The 18,075-nt window shown below is 39.6% G+C and overlaps 1 protein-coding gene across 1 annotated transcript in view; it reads left to right on the top strand.

Annotated features, from left to right (window-relative positions):
• Htr4 (5-hydroxytryptamine (serotonin) receptor 4, G protein-coupled) overlaps positions 1–17,503 on the top strand; it is a 223,922-nt gene extending 206,419 nt beyond the window's left edge. The window contains exon 14 of the mRNA XM_013025489.1: positions 17,276–17,503. Coding sequence (XP_012880943.1) covers positions 17,276–17,366 — 91 coding nt within the window. The 3' untranslated portion in view covers positions 17,367–17,503. The remainder of the gene's footprint in view (positions 1–17,275) is intronic.
• The last annotated feature ends 572 nt before the right edge of the window (positions 17,504–18,075 follow it).

Genomic DNA, 18,075 nt, shown 5'->3' on the forward strand with positions numbered 1-18,075 from the left:
AAAAGAGTTTTGTTGAAGGCAAGTTCTCTAGGGAAAAAATGGAAGAAAGGAATTTAGAAAGAGCATTATCTTTGGGAGTACTTTGAATTACTAGACAAGAAACCACAGTGTTTAGTACTTAAAAATAGAGGAAGAAAGAATCAGTTTATTTAGAAAAGAGACAAAGAAGTTTCTCTGTAAGTCTTTAGCCCACTTATTTATAGGGCAGTTGTTTCTTTGAGGATTTGTTGTTGGGGGATTTAATTTTTTAAGTGCCAAGTATATTTTAGATATGAGACCCTTATCCGTTGTATGGCTAGTGAAGATCTTCTCCCAATCAGTGGGCTTTCTATTGATCTTGCTAGCTATGTCCTTTGCCGTGCAGAAGCTCTGCAGTTTCATGCAATCCCATTTGTCCAACCTTTGTTTGATTTGTTGTGTTTCTAGGTCTTTATTCAGAAAATTTTGGCCTGTGCCAAGGAGACCTAGGGTTTCTCCTATTCCTTCTATAATTTTCAGGATGTCTGCTTTGACTCCGAGGTCTTCGGAGTTGATTCTGGTGCAGGATGATATATAAGGATCTAGCTTTAGTTTTCGACAGGTGTTTAACCAATTTTGCCAGCACCATTTACTGAAGAGGCTATCTTTCTTCCATTCTATTATTGTAGCTCCCTTATCGAAGATTAGATGGCTATAGGTCTGTAGGTTCATTTCTGGGTTTTCAATTCTATTCCATTGGTCCTGAGGTCTGTTCTTGTACCAGTACCAAGCTGTTTTGATTACTATGGCTTTGTAGTAGAGTTTGAAATTTGGAATTGATATTCCTCCAGCACTGTTCTTTCGGTTGAGGATCATTTTTGCTATTCGGGGTCTTTTATTGTTCCATATGAATTTTTGGATTGCTTCTTCTATTTCATTGAAGAATGAGGTTGGGATATTGAAAGGTATGGCATTGAATTTGTAGATAGTCTTGGGAAGTATTGTCATTTTCACAATGACAATTGTGAAAGTATTGTCATTTCACAATGATCCTTCCAATCCAGGTGCATGGGAGGTTTTCCACTTCCTAAGTTGTTTTGATTTCCTTTTTCAGGTTTTTAAAGGTTTCATCATAGAGGTCCTTCACTTCTTTAGTTAATTCCTAGGTATTTATTTTATTTTTTGTGGGGCTATTACAAAAGGAGTTGCTTTCCTGATTTCAGCTGTGCTCTTCTCTCTAGCCATAAAAGAAATTCAAATCAAAACAACATTGAGATTCTACCTTACCCCAGTTAGAATGGCTATAATCAAGAACTCTAACAACAGATGCTAGAAGGGATGTGGACAGAAAGGAACCCTGCTGCATTTTTGGTGGGAATGTAAACTTGTTCAACCACTTTGGAAAGCAGTATGGAGGTTCCTCAAAAGACTCCACATAGAGCTCCCCTATGACCCAGCAACCCCACTTCTGGGCATTTACCCAAATGATCACAATCAAGACCACACTAAAGCTACCAGCACAACTATGTTTATTGCAACATTATTTACCATAGCTAAGATATGGAACCAACCCAGATGCCCCTCTGTAGATGAATGGATCAAGAAAATGTGGTATACACACACACACACACACACACGCAAAATGGAATTCTACGCCTCCATCAGAAAGAATGACAAGGAAATGGAAAGACTTGGAAAAAATTATATTAAGTGAAGTAAGCCAGGCCCAAAGAAACATAGGTCCCATGGTTTCCCTTATTTGCAATAACTAATATATGTCTGAGTTAAGCAGAAAAGGTCAGAGAAGTTGATGTTAGGGGAATGAACCCCAAGATAAGGATTCATTTTTTTCCCTTCATGCAATTGTTTCTAACATATTTATAAGATGATTTCTATGTTGCTTTGTATGTCCCTCCCCCATGGTATAACCCCTGCTTTCACTGTATTTGATGTTGGTATAATTTGTGGAGGGGAAGGGAAAAAACAAATCATTTAACTAGGGATACAGGTGGACCCATTGCAACAATGAGATGTACAAGTCGTTATGTCGAGAAATGAATTTTACAACTTTGGGAGGGAGGATCGGGTGGGGGAAGGGGGGGTAGTATGGGAAGGGATGGGAAGGGGAAACAAAGAGGAGGCAACAATGCTTGATAAGAAATGTACTCGTTATCTTGCCCATGTAATTGTAACTCCTCTGTACAGTATTCTCACAATTAAAAAAAAAAGAAAGCTCTTTGTTTAGAAAGTGCTTCATTTGGAAAACACTTTGTATTTAGAAAAAAGGAAAAGAAAGTGCTTCCTTTAGAAAGTGCTTCTGAAATGCTTCATTTAGAAAAGAAACTTAAGCCCTTTGTTTAGAAAGTGCTTTGACTTATTAAGAAACCAAGTGTTTTGAACTGTGAAAATGAACAAGAAATGGAAGCACTCTGCTTATACAGGAAGCACTTTGCAAAAAAAAAGAAAGACAGGAAGAAAGAAAGAGAGCAAGAGAAAGAGAGAGAGAGAAAGGAAAGACAGAAAGAAAGAAGAAAGAAAGAAAGAAAGAAAGAAAGAAAGAAAGAAAGAAAGAAAGAAAGAAAGAAAGAAAGAAAGAAAAAGAAAGAGGGAAAGAAAAGGAGAGCGAGAGGGAGGGAGGGAGAAACAAGAAAGAAAAAAAGAAGGAAGGAAGGAAAAAGGGTTGTTAAGAAACAAGAGCTTTATAATAGAAAGAAAAAGCTCTTTGTTTAGAAAAAAAGTGCTTCATTTGGAAAATGTATAGAAAAAAAGGAAAGAAAGAATGTGCTTTGATTTAGCAAGAAAAAGGTATGTGCCAGTGTTGTTCTCTTTTTCTCTTTTAAATAAAGGTTTTCAAACTATGGATTGGAAGATTTTACTCACAGGTGAAGAAATAATTTAGGCTTGAATTACTTTTGATCCTTACAGATTTCCACTAATGCTAGAAACTCATTTGACATTTAAAAGACATTTTTATGACCTTTGCTTTGAACTTTGGGGGTTACAATTGGATTCCGCATTGGCTCATTGTCTTGAGCCAAAGCAGACTTAATCTGAGTGAATCAAAGATGGACAAGGATGACCTTGTCTCAGCTCCCTTGACTTGATCTGGGGTCTGCAAGATTGACAGCCCAAGGCAGAGAAGATATAGGCTGTTTGTTCAAAAGGCAAGGGAAATTTGCCATTAAAGGTACTAAAATGTAAAGCCTTTTCTGTCCAGATGGAAAGAAAAATCTTGTCTTAGATTTTTTATTTGCATTTTACTTTTATATAAAGTAAAAATGAATTTAATCCTTACCATAAAATCTACCATTATTGTGCAGATAGTTTCAAATGCTAATGTAAGAATGTTTAACGTGTATCTAGTCACTGAACTAACACAAATAACATTTTGTTTTATGCATACATATTATATAAAATTTTGTTATATGTGTGTTAAGCAGAAAGAATTTTTATCCCACTTCTTGATATATGCAAATTCTACTGACCTTCACAAGTGCAAGGATAGTTATTAGAAATTTCAAGATGGTGGCAGTAGACCATTTAACCCATCATTGGATCCCTTTGCAATTGTATTGGTAACGTTCCCTCTCCCAATCCTGCCCACACTCAATGCAAATACATTCTCAGAAAGCCTTGATCTCATTGTTATCATACTAGCTATCGAAACCACTGGCAAAACCAACTTTACAAGAGCTGCACTTGGTTCACCAAATTATCAGGATTAGAAAAATTAGTCCTGTTTGTAGGCTACACATATATTTTCCCTTTAAAAATTTGTTTGGTGGCCTTAATCTCTCCCAAGATAACCACTTTAGGCTAAAGGATTGAAGACAAAGCATTATTCCTTCTATTTTCTAAGGAAAAGCTCTTGCTCTGACTTAGTGGAAAGGGAGCTTTAGTATATAATCAAAGCACATCATAATAATAACTGTCGGGGATAAAATGTGGCAAACATGGGTTTAGTCCCATGTGAGATTTGTCATTTAGTATTAACGTAACCTAGTACATGGCACCAAATTTCTCTGGGTTGGTTTCCTCCACATAAAATGAGTGTACTATTAGAACCTAACTCATAGGGTTGAATTATATTGTCTTACCTATCTCTTAACTAAGTTGATGTAAGACAACATCTGTGTGGTGCCAAGCCCAGTCCCTGTTGTAAAGAAATTCTCAATGAATGGAAAGTTACAACTGTTATCATTTTATATATGATATTGTTTGTACCTTGATAAAACTCCCTTTTCTGGGTCTCCAGAGAAGCTTATTTTCTCAGCTTCCTGATGCGGGGAATGAGTCAATAAAAAAAATCTCTATGTTCTAAATGCTTCTCTTTAAACAGGGAACACAGAACTATCTCTTACTAAAAGAAAAGCCAGAAATGAATTAAATTAATCACACTGTTTATAAATAATTGTTTAAGCAACACGAGACATGCCTTGTTTCCTGGGTACATCATGCCCTGTGCAGAACAGTTGGAACTGTTATTTTGAATATGCCTTCTGGCTCTTAAATTACCTGTAGACATTTCTTTGACCCAAATATAAAACATGATAACCATGTCAAACAAGCTGAGAACATTCTGTGTGTGTTTGCTTTCCTTCTTTTGCTCTGCGGGTTCACTTGGCTTCAGAGGGCCACTGCTCTGTGTACCAGTTCCCGAAGATGCGTGTGTACTCATGATGAAGAAGGAATATGCACACTACCTCTGTGCAGTGCAAGTCCCCAAAAGGCCCCAGATATTGAAATGCCCAGAGTGAATCATGTGAGATCATGTTGGCCTTTGGCCCTGACTGTGAGATCTCATGTGAGATCATGTTGGCCTTTGGCCCCATGAGAGTGTCCTCGTCCTGGAATTCATATTAGTCTGTTTGGGGATCCGAAATCTATAGATGTTTAAAGCTGTAAGCTACAACAAGGTTAAGAACCATTATTGGAGAGAGCGGGAAGCCAATCTTTGAATCCCTCATGGATCACCATGCATCAGCCATTATCTTTCCTTCATATCTGAATTGGGTTATGTTCCATGCTTAGACAAGATACAGATCTTAAACTATGAGGTTATGGTAGCTATAAGTGGCCATTCACGTTCGAATCATTGGGCCTGCCAAAAGTCATTTGACAAGGTCTATATGGATTTTCAAGCCCACTTTCCCCCTGGAAAGTACTGGGGGTTTAAACAAAGATCCTCCCATCTGCTAAACAGGAGATCTACCACTTGAGCCTTTTGTCTATTTATTTCTTTTGCGTTAGCTGTTTTTTAGAAAAATTCTCACATTTTTGCATGGGCTGGCTTTAGATGTCTTCCCTCCTCCTTAGGACCTCCTATATAGATGGGATTGTAGGCATGAACCATCATGCCTAGTTTGCTGGGTGAGATGAAGACCTCACCAACATTTTTGTCCAGCTTGACTTGAACCTTGATCCTCCTGATATCTGCCTCAAAAATAGCTGGGATTATGAACCTGAGCCACCATGCCCAGCCTTGCGTGTATTTTTAGTTGTCACAACTGGAAATTGCTACTGGTATCAACTGAGTACAGGTGAGGGATGCTGGTCTGCAGGTGATAGTGTCAAGGAAGCCTTGCACCCTAAGAATTATATGACCCCCACATCTCAAGCTTATCCTGAGGTTGAAAATTCCTACTTTGGTACTTTAAGCTTTCCAAGAGAAACTCCTGTCATCGCCAAGGAAGAGCAGGAGTTTTTCAACATACTGGGAGATGCAACACTGAAGTCTGCTGGCTGATCTTAATCCATACCATTCTCGAGACAAACAGGGGAAAACCCTTCTTAGTGACTGATTGATGAAGTAGGGAGTTAATGTCATTTCTTGGGGCAGGGGCGGAGCCTGGCAGGGCCCTGAACTTCCTTGGTTAGAGTTCTGGCAGCCACCTTGCAGACAAGCCCCTTAGCATAAGGCAGGCTCTATGCGCTCGTTCCCTTACAGCATGTACTTGGCACGGACATAGTCCTCCCAATTTAGTCAGAGCAGCTGTTCAGGAAGGAATTGCCTCCAAAGCACACTACGAGACCCACTGGCATACCACCAGCCCATAGAAATTTGTGTATAGTCCTCCATGGGATGGGGCAAGCCCCTGGCCTTTGGAAGTGAGGCTGTTTCCTCTTATGCTGGGAGTTGACCAGCTGAAGTGTACTCAGCTGAGGGTGCATATCATTTTTTTCCTGTAGATCTGTAATATATAAAGGACAGTGGGAGGAAAAGAAGAGGGTGAGCTTAGAACAAAGAATTTCTCAGATCAAAATCATTGTTTTGAGTATTTCAAGAGTTGCTACAGGAGGCAGGAATTTGACCTGATCTGCATGGTTTAAAGGGATAGTGGTAGTATACATAGGATTGCAGTTATAAGAATACATATTCCATCACCAACAGGGAGATCCCAAGCAAGGTACAGGCGAAAATTCAGTGGCCATCTACAAGGGCTGATAGAATGTCAGCCAGTAGGAGCCTTGTGTTCTTTATCATCAGCCAGCATTTCCCATGAAGGGATGGGAGATGGAATGAGAAATCGTCAAACTCCTTTCACTTCCTCCAGTGCTGTTCTGTATAGGAGAGAGCAAAACCCACTTCATCCTTTGAAGTGGGTTTCTACTTAAAACTGGAAGATACCCAGAACCACCACTGGTGAGTAAATTGTTAAGTGTTGGCATCAATTTTGGGGATATCTTGTCTTCCTTTAACAATTCTTCTGGTAGTCTGACAAGTAGAAAGTTCAGAAGTTTGTCCCTGAGCTCTTAATGCCTGAGATTATTACCTTTGAGGAAAATATTCATTAGCCCTCAGATCTAGATAAAAAATGGTTGAAATATTAATATCAATGGAATAGCTATTTAGAGCTTAGCTGGTATTAAAGAGACATCCCTTCAGTCTATTTTTATGGCACTTCCTTTTTCATCTAGGAAACTGGGACCAAGGACTTCCAGCTCTAGACAGAACAAGGCAGAATCTTAATCTAAGAGAATGTGGTTACCAATGAAGTAGCTTAGTGTTAGGATTTAAAGTAGAGGAGCTGGTATCTGATGGACCTCTATTTTCTGCAATTTTAAAATTATGAGATGCTAGGATAAAACTTATTTTTTATTATTAATGTTTTATTGTGAAAATACCTTATAGAGGGGTTGCAATTACATGAGCAAGGTCATGAGTACATTTCTTATCAACACTTATTAGCTAATCCTAGTTTTCTTGAGTTCTTCCCTGTGAAAAATGAGGGCAAAGATGGTTCTTGCTTCATGAGACTGCTATGAGGTTTATATAAGATCGTGTACATATGGAACCTGAAACACAGTAAGTTCTTGGTGAGTTGTACTCTCATTATCTTAGTCATCATCTTGTTAAGCAAAATCAAGAAGACTTTTAAGGAGATCAAAACGTCTGCTTATGGAACACTAGGTTGCCATCAGAACAGGATTAAACAACTGAAAGTCAAAATCATCACAGGACAGGTCCTAAGCAATGGGCTCAGGAAGAGGAGGAAGCATGCATTAGCTGCAAGGATGGGTGTACTGTGGGGAGAAGCAATTGGTGGTTCTGCGGGGTTGTCTACAGATCCCCATGCAAGGATCCCCACTCTATGTCTTCTGCTTATATGAATAATCCACTTAATGTTCTCTGGGTTACACTCATCCACAGCATCAAGAAACGGTTCTGGAATTGTCTTTTCTACACAATGATTTCTGAATTATCTTTTCTCATTTCCACACCTATTTTAGGTTATTATTAACAGCATTCTTGGAAGCATTTCACAGTTAGATTTGCTCTTGAAGAGATTTTTTTTTTTACTATTTTAAAGCATTTTGATAAACTTAAGGAACAAACATATGTGTTGTCTGTTCATGCTGCTTTTATGAGTAAACTTATCCTTTGCTGTCTGGGACATTTTCCTTTCCCTCCATTTGTGTGTTATTTTTGTCTTGAGTTTCTGACTTTGGGGAAAGTGTGTGTGTGTGTGTGTGTGTGAGTGTGTGTGTGTGTGTGTGTGTGTATATGTGTATGTGTGTGTGTGTACATATATTTGCATAAGTAAATATATATATATAGACTTGCATATATATGAATGGCTATCACATATAATAACAAGTAGACAAGTAAGTTAAGGAATAGTTTGTTTTCCTAGTCTACATTGCATTGTAATTTATGTTCATGGCCAGCTAATATTTAATATTTATATGCTTTGTATTTAGCTAAGTGTGTGGCATATTTCCTCTTGTTGAATTCTTAATCAACTCTTTGGAGCATCTGCTATTACCCTCATTTTATTGGTAGGGAAATCAACCCATCAATAATCATATAATTTGGCTGAGGCCCCATAATTAGTGTATGATAGGGTTATGATTCTAATACATGTCCATCTGATTTCAAATCTTTTACTAAGAATTAAGTTTCCTTCCCTTCCTTCCTTCATTTCTTCCTTCCTTCCTTTTCTCCTGCATTCTTTCCTTCTTTCCTTCCTTCCTTCTTTCTCTTTCTTTCTCTTTCCTTTCTTTCTCTTTCTTTCTTTTTTCTTTTATCAGTACTGGTCCTGGCACTTGAACTCGGGACCTGGAGCTGTTCCTGAGCTTTTTAGCTCAAGATCAGTGCTCTACTTCCATCTTTCTGGTGGGTTAATTGGAGATAAGAGCTTCACATACTTTCCTACATGAGCTGGCTTCAAATCAGGATCCTCACATCTCAGCCTCCCAAGTAGTTAGGATTACAGGATAAATCATAGGCACCCAGCTTCTTTTTTCTTTTGTTAACTCAGGGACTTACACTTGCCTTGCTTGATTGACTGGCACTCTACCACATGAAACATACTTACAGTCTAACTTTTTGCTAGTTATTTTAGGGACAAAATCTCTCAGACTTTTCTGCCTGGGCTGAATCTCCTACAGCTCAGCCTCTCAAGTGAGTAGAATTATAAGCACCGGCACTGGCCTTAGTTATATTTCTTAGTTCTATTTAACTCAAAACTCTTGAAAAATGCAAAACTGTTACATGACACAGCTTCCAAACTGATATAATCAAATAACTCAACTGTCTAAGTCAACATTCCCTCATTCCAACAGAAAAAAAACCCTGATATAATCAGTTTGCAAAGTGAAAAAGGTTTGCTTCAGCTTACAGCTTTGGAATTCCGGTCACAGATCAATTGCTTGGGAGCTATAGGAAGGCAGCAACTTAAGGCTTGAATACATTGCAGAACAAAAGTGCTCATGTGTCAGCCAGGAAGACAAAGGGGAAAGGAAAAGAAACAAATCACACCTCAACATCCTTACAGGGCCTGGATGCCAAAGGCACAAAGACCTCTTAGCCTTTTCTACTAATCGTGTTACCCTGGGAACAATTATATAACACATGCACCACGGAAGGAAATTTACATCCAAACTATGGGCGATCCATACCAATACAAGGATCTCTTGTACAAGTTGTTTGGTAGATAGCCATCTGTCCTTTCTTTGTATAACAGAGAACTTACTTTATCCAGGCAAAGAAGTTTTACTCTTTGAACAGTTGTAATTGTCACAGAGTTTGAACAAAATCTTCCTTCATTTTGCCATAATAAAAAACTAAAATCTTATAGATGGAAGTAATAACACAACCCAAACACTTTAAGTAAGTCTCAAATTCTTTTCGTGTGTAGAAATCCTTTGTTCCCATGGAATCTTATTTGTATATGTGAATAATGAAAACAGAACGGCTTTGATCAAAATAAGTGTTGAGGGCTGGGAAGGTGGCTCAGTGGTAGAGTGCTTGCCTTGCATGCATGAGGCCCTGGGTTCGATTCCTACATAAGCAAAAAGAAAAAAGCCGGAAGTGGTGCTGTGGCTCAAGTGGTAGAACGCTAGCCTTGAGCTGAAGAGCTGAGGGACAGCGCCCAGGCCCAGAGTTCAGGCCCCACGACCGGACCCAAAAAAAAAAAAAATAAGTGTTGATGTGGAGGATGAGTATACACATCATCGTGGCCACTGTTATTTGATTATTATTGAGGTTATTTGGTTGTCTTATTAAAAAAAATAACATGAGCCAGACAAAGTGTGGCTAATGTCCATAATATCCTAGCTACTCAGGAAGCTGAAATCTGAGGTTCAAAACCAGCCCATGTTGGGAAAGCCATATGGCTCTTCTCTCCATTTAACCAACTAAAAGACAGAAGTGGACGACATGTAGCCTTGAGTAGGAAAAAAAGCTAATGGACAGTGCTTAGGCCCTGAGTTCAAGCTCCACACACACACACACACACACACACACACACACACACACATACACACACACGCACACACACACACACACACACACACCGTGAAATAGCCTGTTGAACAAGACAAGAAAAATTAAGGCTCAGAAAATATAAGAAACCTGCACAAGATAATGTAGCCAGTCAACAGAGAAATTATAAAGACCAGAGCCCATGTCTCAGAACATGGAGACAAACTTCCTCCTTCATCATGAATCCTTCTGTTCATTCTCAGATTTATTATTATATTCCTTATAGAGTTCAGGCACTGTTCTGGTCAGTGGAGCTACATCAGAGATGTAGACAATCAAGATCCTTGCCATTAAAAAGCAGACAAATGTTTATAATCCTCCTTCTTCCTGATGGTTCAAGCCCTGCCATAGGTAGCAGCACAGACAAATCTTCCCAAAGTAATCAAACCATCCTGGATATTAGTTCAGTGTTTTAGTGACCTTCAAAAAGGGTGGATTCTAGGGGGCTGGGAAGATGGCTCAGTGGTAGAGCGCTTGCCTTGCATGCCTGAGGCCCTGGGTTTGATTCCTCAGCACCACATAAGCTGTGGCGCTGTGGTTCAAGTGGTAGAGCACTAGCCTTGAGCTGAAGAGCTGAGGGACAGTGCTCAGGCACAGAGGTCAGTCCCCACAACCGGACCCCCCCCAAAAAAAAGGGTGGATTCTATCATTGAATTCAGGGCTACGAGTGTATTTTAGCAATTTTAAGGATCTCTTTCCTCGACAGGGTTGCACATTGTAATCTGTTTTTTCTGCTTCTGGTTTGCTTTGGAGACTGCATGTAATATAACCACGATGAGAGAAGCTGTCTCCCATGTTATCATTCAGGTGGATGGAAAGGCCATTCAGACGTGTGGGATTTAAACTCCAAATGCCAGCTGGATTGGGTTATAATAGAATAACCTTGATCTATGTAGTAGGACTTGAGTGGGCTGTTAGTGAAGGGCACAGGGTGGCTTTTGGCCTGACCTGATCTTGCTTTCCAGCTCATTTTTCTCAATTTTCTTCTTTGCAGCCCTGCTCCTCTCTCTTAAGTCTTTGTACAATAAGCATTCAAGCTTGGTCAGCTGTCCCCAAATAAATAGTGAATTCTCCTGCCACTAGACCTTTTCCGCTGCCTCATTTATCTGCCCAGCACTAGTCTAATCTCCCCCCACAGGAACAGTTCCAATATGAGCCCTCTAAACTTTTCTGATCCCAGCTCCCTCCATCTCCGAATAAGTAATTGCTTTCTTCTCTGGGCTGTCTTACCACCTGCTTCTCTTGAAAGCTCGGGTCATCTTGTGGAAACTCAATCTTCTTTGTACAGCTGACACCCCTCACCCACTTAGCTTCTCAAGGGCAGTTTCCTGGGCCGAGGGTGGCTTTTCAGGGACAGTGGATATTTTGTGGTACTGGCTCACTAGGCTCAGAGTTCAGAATCCTATCTCTGCCAGTTCCTAGCTATTCTACATGGGCCCACTTAGTCCATTTCACCCAACCAAAACAAAACTCATGTGATAGGATTGTCGTGAACATTATACAAAGTAATCCATAACTTGCTTAGCACACTCATCAGAATACATAGTACTCGGTGAATATTGGCTGCTTCTAATATAATTCTGTAATTTATTTTTAAACTTTTTATTAGTACATGTTAATTATAGAAAAGAGTTTCATTGTGGTATTTCCATACATACACATATTGTATTTTATGGTTGTTTTAAACGTAAAGTCCCATTTTTTCTTGCTCTGCTCTCATCTAATTACCTTCCCAATACCTTATTCTATTCTTATTATATTTTTATTGTCTTTAAGTAGGTGTACTTTGTTGAATTACCACTCAACAAAGCAGTTTGTGAACACAGTGAATCTTGATCAATGTCACCCCTTTCATTCTCACCATTTCTCCCAATTCTACCCTTTTCTTCAATTTTCTTTTGTAGGGTACACAATGAATTTTATGACTGTGTTCTAGATATCTTTAGATATCTTCTTAGGTTCTTTCAGAAGAAAGATATGGTGACCCACACAGAACTAAAGTATTTGTTATTTAGGAACTGTGGTAGGTAATGTAAAATAGTCTTACAAGGAGTTTTACAAGTATGTGTGTATAGTGAGAAATAGGGAAAGAGATGTGTTGGGATTAGGATCAACCATTCCCAGCTTGGTCTTGTACTTCAGTGTGCTGGGACACATATCTGAGACTAAGGATGCAGTTAAAGAGCCCTTGGAAATACACTTACTTATTCAGCGATCATAGGGACATGCACTCCAGATTGTGCAAACTGAGCACAAAATAGAGTACCAGCCTAAAATTTCAAAGTATGTGCTCTGTAGATATATTGGTTTATATCTTGGCAAAGACACTTGCTCTGTGTAATTCAGTTTATCTGTCTGAGGAATATAAATCTCTGTGTGAGTATACATATGTATGCATATATATATATATATATATGTACACACATATATACTATGTTAAATATTTTAGGAAACTACAGCGTGCCCTTATGTGAAGAAAACCCAGCGAGAGAAGATGATTTTCTAAAATAGGCACAGGGAAGCCCATGATAGTGACACAGGTCTGTAGTCTCAGCACTCAGGAGGCTTCGCAGAAGGATCCTAGGTTAAAGACCAGCCTGGACTGCACAGTGATTTTTTGAGGCAAGCCTGGACTACTTACAGAAGCATTGCAGTGAAAACATAAAATGAAACATACACTATCCAAACAAAACCCAGTTATTACAACTTAAATTCATGCTGTTGCTTACGAAAGATGCTGGGCCTGGGGATTGTTCTCCATTTTAGAATTATTAGGGATGTGTTAGAGTCAGAATGGGACTGACCTAAATTTTTCTCTTTTCCATAGGCAAAATTAGTGATAGGAATAATTTTAATTCTCCCTCTATGGTTCTAACTAGTTGATACTGTGCTTAACATTAGCTCCTTCATATAACACATCCTTATTTAGGAACCCTTGATCTTCCAGGATTCATATTCTGTCCTATTTACTAACGAATCTAAAGTCAAATGAAATTATGTGGAACATTGTATTTTGAATATTCCAACTCACTGACAACTTGTTACACATCGAGGTGTTCACTGTATTTCTGAACACCTAGTATGTCTGCCTGTTTGGTTGGTGGTTTTCCAAGCCTGGGGCCAGTTTTTAATCAGATGATATTTAAGTATTCTGTTTGTCATTACATGAACAGCACCTAAAAACACTGTCCTGTGCATTTCTCTGCACATGTCTGCTTTCTCATTCTTATGATTTTCTGCCAAGCACATTAGCTTTTCATCTTCATTATCATGAAAACAAATAAATATTCCTTGTCCACTTTCTGATGGGATATTTTATATTTCATATTTTATTCTCTTTAGAATAAATATCAGCACTGAATGGAGTGTGGGTCACAGAGTGAGACATTGCCTTGGAAATAAAACCAAAGAAATAGCCATGGTGAATGAAAAAAACACGTTTTGGCCCTTTGGACTCAGCTGTACTTTATCTACAGCACCTTAGGTCTCTGTTTAAGGTCTACCTCATCCATGAGTAGAAAAGCTTGATAACTGCTCAGAAAAGCTCATGTTCCTGCAAACATAGGATTCAACTGAGAACAGTTTTTAATTCAGATATCTTCTCCTCACTCCTACCTGGCCTCCTGCCCTGCTGTAAGAGGACTGATGTGCAGGACCAAGGAATCTGTATGTTGCAGGTACACAGTATAATTCTTCACATATAGTCTCTGGACCTTTGAGAGAGATGACCTAGCTAGAAATTCTCCTGCCTTTTTTGCCTTCTCCTTCACCTTATGGAGGCCCGGCAACTCTCAGTCAGTTTTGTGTCAAACTCCATCACCAAACTCCCCACCACACCAGTGATTTCCACTTTCCCTAATGGAGAGACCTTCTGATTTGGGAGGCAGAATTGGGCAAAAATCCCAATTTAGAGCACCAGATCCACTCCACTGGTTGCCAATCAACCCCTGTCTTTACCAGGTGTTCGCCTCTTCCTCTGAAATGGAAAGAATTCTGTGCACATTCCTTCCTTATGATCCTCAATACAAAATGTAGAAAAGGGAGATAATGACCACTGCAAATCGTCATGATCTTGCTAAGACTAACAAACAAGAACCTGCCTTTTTAAAACCTCCTCTTTTAGGATACTGAAGAGAGATGGTTTTTAATGATGTTTTGCATCAGGGATTTTAAGCAGCGCTGCCAATGTTTTTGATCAAGCATATGTTTGGGAAAAGGCAGTTGTGATCTCCCTACATTTAAATTTGGGGTGTCTCAGCCCCACCCTGTGGCATCGTACTCAGACCCATTTAACAACTTGGCAGAACAATTTCACAGATTCTGAAATTGAGGTCTTGCAGATTCTTTAATACAACTGCAAAATAAATAAATAAATAGATCACCCTCCCTGTGTTTTCAGCAGAGCCTCTTCTCTCCACATGGCATAAAAAGTATCACGTACTAACAATAGCATATTAAAAGCCAAATTTTGAAGCAATTACTCACAGCTTTGGAGAACAGTCCTCCACACACAGCTGCCACCTAATCAGAAGGTCTTTATCTGTCACCCACCATCCCTGCTACTCACAAAATCAGAATGTCAGTGCTTCCACAGATCTTGTGGACTATCTCCCCCTCATTTAGTAAACTGGTCAAGTAAGCCACAGGGAAGGGACCATGTCACCAGAGACACACAACTAGAGGCTAAAAATCTCTTTCGAATCCAGGTCCTGTCTTTTAGTTTATTGCTCACATTGATGCTCTCTGCCATGGGACCTTGACCTGTAAGAGAAAGAAGTGTTCAAAGGAAAGAGTATTAGGGCCATATGCTTTGAGTATAAGCTTTTATATCAGAAGCCAATCTTTTCTGGAACAATATAATGCCTTATATTATTTTTAATCTTGAGCAATAACTAAACTGACATTAAACTGCTGTTAACAATTATGCCTTATAGCAATCCAGGCCAAGACTATTACAGGTCACCAGGGTCATCAAATAACCCTGTCTTTATTCTCACACTCCCATTGCCCTGCTGAAAGTCTTTCAAGGAGTAAAGGCTGGGTCATTACAGAGGGATTTTGGCCAAAAAAAATTAGTCTTCCCTCCCTTCCTCCCTCTCTTTTTTCCTTCTTCCCTCCTTCCCTCCCTCCCTCTTTCCTTCCTTCCTTCTTTCCTTCCTTCCTTCCTTCCTTCTTTCCTTCCTTCCTTCCTTCCTTCCTTCCTTCCTCTCTTCCTTAACACATCTATTCGACCAATGAGATAAATTAAGGTCATTCATATAACAATGTGAAGAAACACTTTGGGTTATCTAGAGTTTATACTTTCAAATATCATGTAGAAAGCCTGGAAGAATGGATATATAACCAAGAATGAATCAAAAGCTTTAACTAAGACAAGTAGCAAGCCTAGGAATGGGAACAGTTAGATTTCATTATTGAGAGAAGAAATGTTGTATCTTCTGCTGCAATAAGAATAAGACTTCTAACTGGAGGAAGGGGGGACATTGTAGGGAAAAGTTTTCAGAATTGATGCAAAGCAGTAACATCTTTGAACCAAGATGTATTAAATCTGAGGGCCTTAAATCTAATGGATTATAGCACCTGTAAATGGTACTCATTAGGATTGGTAAAATGTTAGAAGCCTGGAAACATGTACATATTGCCCCAGGTTTTTTTTTGGGGGGGGTCAGTTGTGGGCCTGAACTGTGGGCCTGGACACTGTCCCTCAGCTCTTCAGCTCAAGGCTAGCGCTCTACCACTTGAGCCACAGTGCCACTTCCAGCTTTTTCTACTTAAGTGGTGCTGAGGAATCAAACCCAGGGCCTCATGCGTGCAAGGCAAGGATCTACCATGAAGCCACCTTCCCAGCCCATTGCCCAATTCTTAAAGAAAGACTTTTAAAGCTAATTCCAGAAACCACAGACTCATGCTTGAAATAGACTTAACCAAAATCTGTAGCCACTTAACACAAATGATTTGTGATAGAGTTAGAGTTGTTACATTAAAAATAGTTCCTATCAAATAATTTCCTGATCTTTTAGAACAAAATGCTTATTTGGCAGAGACATTTTAGTGTATCACAGGATGTGTGACACGGATGTGTGCATCCTCAGGCACACTGAGTGTGATGTGCTTATATGATTCTTTGTTGTGTCCCTGTACTACTCAACATGTTGACAATGATTGAAAACCCAAAAATTAGATGACATGAAAGTGGCATGTGTAGCATTATCTGATATTCTTACGTGCTTGAAAAAAATATTTAAAGTCTGGTTTGTTATAATGTAGACCAAAATGTTTCTAAACTAATAAATTCAAGTTGAATGGAGACAAATATAATGCCCTGTATGTTGACTCAAGTACACAATCCTAGCAACATAAAGAACCACAAGAATTAACAGCTGTCATGTCAAGCAGGAAAAAATTAGCAGCAAACTTGGTGTCAGCCAAAAAGATGTTATCATTGTTTAAAAAATTAAATTTGACTTGATTCACAATAAAATAATCTAAACATAAAAGAAAGGACGTAATGTCTTAAGCTCATTAGGAAGATTTATACTCCTTCCTGATACCATAGTTTAAGAGAGACCATCATAATTGTTACCACAGGACATGGTTCTGATGGATATAATCCTGTAACTGTAATATATAATAAACTGTTAAAGAAAATGGAAATGTGTAGCCTGGAGAAGATAAAACTTGGAGGATTTAATAAAGCAGAATTTTGAGTAGCCCTGGAAGGTACAGTAATTCCACTGGCTAAAATTATAGGAAGGCAGATTTTCATTGATCATTCATATTCAGTTTTTCATTTTGTTTTCATTTCTCATTTTAAAATAGTTTTACAAGGCAGGGGGTTCAAGTTAGCTTACCAATTGATAGGTTACTTCTATCAGCTGAAGTTGCTTAAACATAATGACAGGCTAGCCCTTCACTGGAGGTTCTTAAGCAAAGGCCAAATGGCCACCCATCTGCATGGTTCAATATGGTTCCTGCATGGTGGGGTTTTTCACAGAGTATTCCTTGGCACCCATTCCAATGCTGAGGCTCTCTAATCTTCTCCTTCTCCAGGGATGCAGTGGAGTGTGGTGGTCAGTGGGAGAATCAGTGCCATCCCCCAGCAACATCTCCTTTGGTGGCTGCTCAGCCCAGTGACACTTAGGCCCCGGGGACAATGACCCAGAAGACATCTGTGGCTCTGAGAGAGAGAGCTAGATCCTCTAGGATGCTGCTTGTGCCTGATTGCACCTGGCATTCTCCTCATCACTCAAGGCTTTGATCAGCTGGTGCAGGCACCTGGGCATGCCAGGCTTTGCCTATGAGATTCCAGCAGGTGGCATTTGGGGGGGGGTCAAAGGTCAAAAGGGCCTTCTTGTTCACTTTTCATTTCCCAGTATTCTCCCTTCTTGGAGTTTGCATTCTTACCTGTTCCTCTCACTGTGCCATATCTGTCTTGCTATGGGTCACTCTATCTTTCCTATTGGAGTCACAGCTGTTTTCAAGTATACCTTTGCTGTGTCTGCTCACAGACATTGTCAAAACGTATCTTCCCTGTCCTTGTCTTGGTCGCATGGTCCCAGCCACGTTTAAACTGCCCTTCTTCACGCTGTTCTGTGCCAGACACTAGTGAATTTGCTTCCCTATGTCTGGGTCTGAATGTGTATCCTCTTGGGCATCCCTGTATCAGTTGTAGGTGTCCCCTTGCTCTTTGCTTGCTCTTTCCAGCATCAGCCATTCTCTTCGGGGAATGTTGTGGTTATTTACCGCGGAAGACAGCTGAACAGAGATCTGTCGGTGGAAAATGGTCTCTGCAGAAAGCTGGAGACAGTCAGCTTCCCCCAGCATTGGGCCACAGGTCTGTCTCAAATGAG

The sequence above is a fragment of the Dipodomys ordii genome, unplaced genomic scaffold (genome assembly GCF_000151885.1).
Source record: "Dipodomys ordii isolate 6190 unplaced genomic scaffold, Dord_2.0 Scaffold85, whole genome shotgun sequence".
In the NCBI taxonomy this organism is placed as follows: Eukaryota; Metazoa; Chordata; class Mammalia; order Rodentia; family Heteromyidae; genus Dipodomys; species Dipodomys ordii.